The sequence below is a fragment of the Arachis ipaensis genome, chromosome B07 (assembly GCF_000816755.2).
Source record: "Arachis ipaensis cultivar K30076 chromosome B07, Araip1.1, whole genome shotgun sequence".
NCBI lineage: Eukaryota > Viridiplantae > Streptophyta > Magnoliopsida > Fabales > Fabaceae > Arachis > Arachis ipaensis.
This window is the reverse complement of record NC_029791.2, coordinates 24,483,020-24,485,524: the sequence shown is the minus strand read 5'-3', so window position 1 is coordinate 24,485,524 and position 2,505 is coordinate 24,483,020. Positions and strand designations below refer to the sequence as shown.

At 31.7% G+C, this 2,505-nt stretch overlaps 1 protein-coding gene across 1 annotated transcript in view; it reads left to right on the top strand.

Annotated features, from left to right (window-relative positions):
- LOC110264522 overlaps positions 1,924-2,505 on the top strand; it is an 11,664-nt gene continuing 11,082 nt past the window's right edge. The window contains exons 1-2 of the mRNA XM_021106679.1: positions 1,924-2,046; positions 2,294-2,437. Coding sequence (XP_020962338.1) covers positions 1,980-2,046; positions 2,294-2,437 — 211 coding nt within the window. The 5' untranslated portion in view covers positions 1,924-1,979. The remainder of the gene's footprint in view (positions 2,047-2,293; positions 2,438-2,505) is intronic.

Sequence of the window (2,505 nt, the reverse complement as noted above, 5' to 3'; positions counted from 1 at the left end):
CTAAAAATATTTTACCCCTATATATCTATATATACGAGCATAATTGAACTTAGTCAAAGCAATAGAAATAAAATTAAATATTAAATATCACTAAACATAATATAAATCAAAGATCACAGTGTAACAAACACAACATATTTGCAACAGCTATTTTCAGCTTTAGTGGCAGTTTTTAATTGATGCTAAACAGTTGGATTCTCGTGGCCCACCACACAATGTCATATGTGGCTAAATATTTTAACACCAATTTTTAGCAACCATTGAAATAACTGTTGCCAAATGAGGAAAACTCATTTGCGACATTATAACGTCTGCTATTTGCAGCCCAAGTCAAAGAATGAAAATTGTATTGTCTGTTTGATCTGTTGCAATTTGAGATGCGATTTTTTTTAAAATGTTTTATCAGTTAGTAGTGCTACATTAAATAAATATTCCAAAACTATCTTCTATATCATGGTATTTTGAGGCTAAAGCATCAAATCACTACTATGATTGTCATAAACTAATAGACAACGATAATTTTTATATTTTCAGATATTTTGTAAAATGTTTTGAGACTCTTCACTACAAGGAGTATGGAAAATAAAAGTGATTTTTTTAAGGAAAACAAATTATTGCCAGTGTTTAAGTAACCGTCGTCCTTAAGACGCAGGGAAAGGGATTTGCGACAATTTTTAACAGCGGTGGCATAATTACCGCTAAACGGGAAATCAATTGCAGCGGTTTTGCAACTGCTGCTATTTGCTTAACTGGTTTTAACAAATAAAATTATGGCGATTTAATTTGATTTTTTTAGGGGTGACAAACAGACCAAAACCTACTAGCCCGACTCGCGTAACCCGCCAAAAAGGTGGGTTGAGTTGAAAATTTGAAACCACCAAACTTAAAAAGCCCGCTTAATCCACACTGCCTAATCCGGGATCTTTGGCGGGGTGGGCTTCCCCAGCAGGCCAAGTCTTTTTTTGGTTAGGGCCGTTTTTTTACAAATTTTTATGAAGTTATTGATCTACGAGAGGATGAAGATGATAATTGAAGATGTTCTAAGTTATATTTGGATTATGTTTTATGTTTGATTGATTATAAATTTAAAGATGTTTAATTACATGTTTTGGACAATGTTTGTTTTGCTTTCGACAATGTTGGTTTTATTATTTTGTTTCAAAAAACTTAGTTTATGATTATGTTTATTACATATTTGTAACTATAAAAACTTTAATGTATGTAAAATTTAGAAATTATAATTTTTTATGTTTTTATAAATTATAAATTTATTGAAATGGTTGTGAAATTATATATATTATTTAATATTATAAAAAAAAGAGATTTGGTGGGTTTGGCCCGCCAGCCCGCTATTAGACAGAACGGGGGAGGAATTCAGGATCGCCTCAATAGGCGGGGCGGACCAACCCGCCATTTTGGCAGGACAGAACAGATTTCTCCGTTTGGCACCCCTAATTTTTTCTATCATTTTCTATCTAAATTTTATCCTTTAATTTTTTCGATAATACTTCTCAATTTTATTTAATTCCCTAAAGGTATTCCAATATTTATTTTGTTTCACTATGCATGTGTAGGAGAAAGTAACAACTCTCCGTACACAAATTACATCCTACACAAATCAAAAACAATGAAACTATATATATTATTTAATATTATAAAAAAAAGAGATTTGGTGAGTTTGGCCCGCCAGCCCGCTATTAGACAGAACGGGGGAGGAATTCAGGATCGCCTCAATAGGCGGGGCGGACCAACCCGCCATTTTGGCAGGACAGAACAGATTTCTCCGTTTGGCACCCCTAATTTTTTCTATCATTTTCTATCTAAATTTTATCCTTTAATTTTTTCGATAATACTTCTCAATTTTATTTAATTCCCTAAAGGTATTCCAATATTTATTTTGTTTCACTATGCATGTGTAGGAGAAAGTAACAACTCTCCGTACACAAATTACATCCTACACAAATCAAAAACAACTTTTGATGTCGGAACAGACGATGTTGCGCCAGAAATTGGAAGCCATTGAGAAAGAAAAATCACTTAGAAATGGTAATTATACGAGCAAGAAGAAAAAAGATTATTGCCTTATATATATTTCAGCTATGCAAGTAACACAAGTATACATTTTCACTTTGAAACTACTCATTTTATTTTAAAATTAACTATAGTTCTTATTATTGTTAACTAGATTTTTGATACTATAATATAACAGATTGATTTAAGTTGTGTCTAGTAATTTGATCTACCTGTTATATATTAGTATATACATAGCTTTATGTATAGCATATTTTTTCAGCTGAAACTAAAAAAAAGAATGCGGAATTGAAGATTCTAAAGGAACTTCGAATGAAGAATGAGTTGGAAGAGTTGTTTGGAGTACCAATTTTCAATTGGGATTCTATCCGACATCCAATATCAAGTCGTCCCAACTTAGGTCAAGGTATGTGTCTATATATATATATGAAAATTTTATTTCTAAAAAGAAAGGCGTGTTAGAAAATGGAAAAT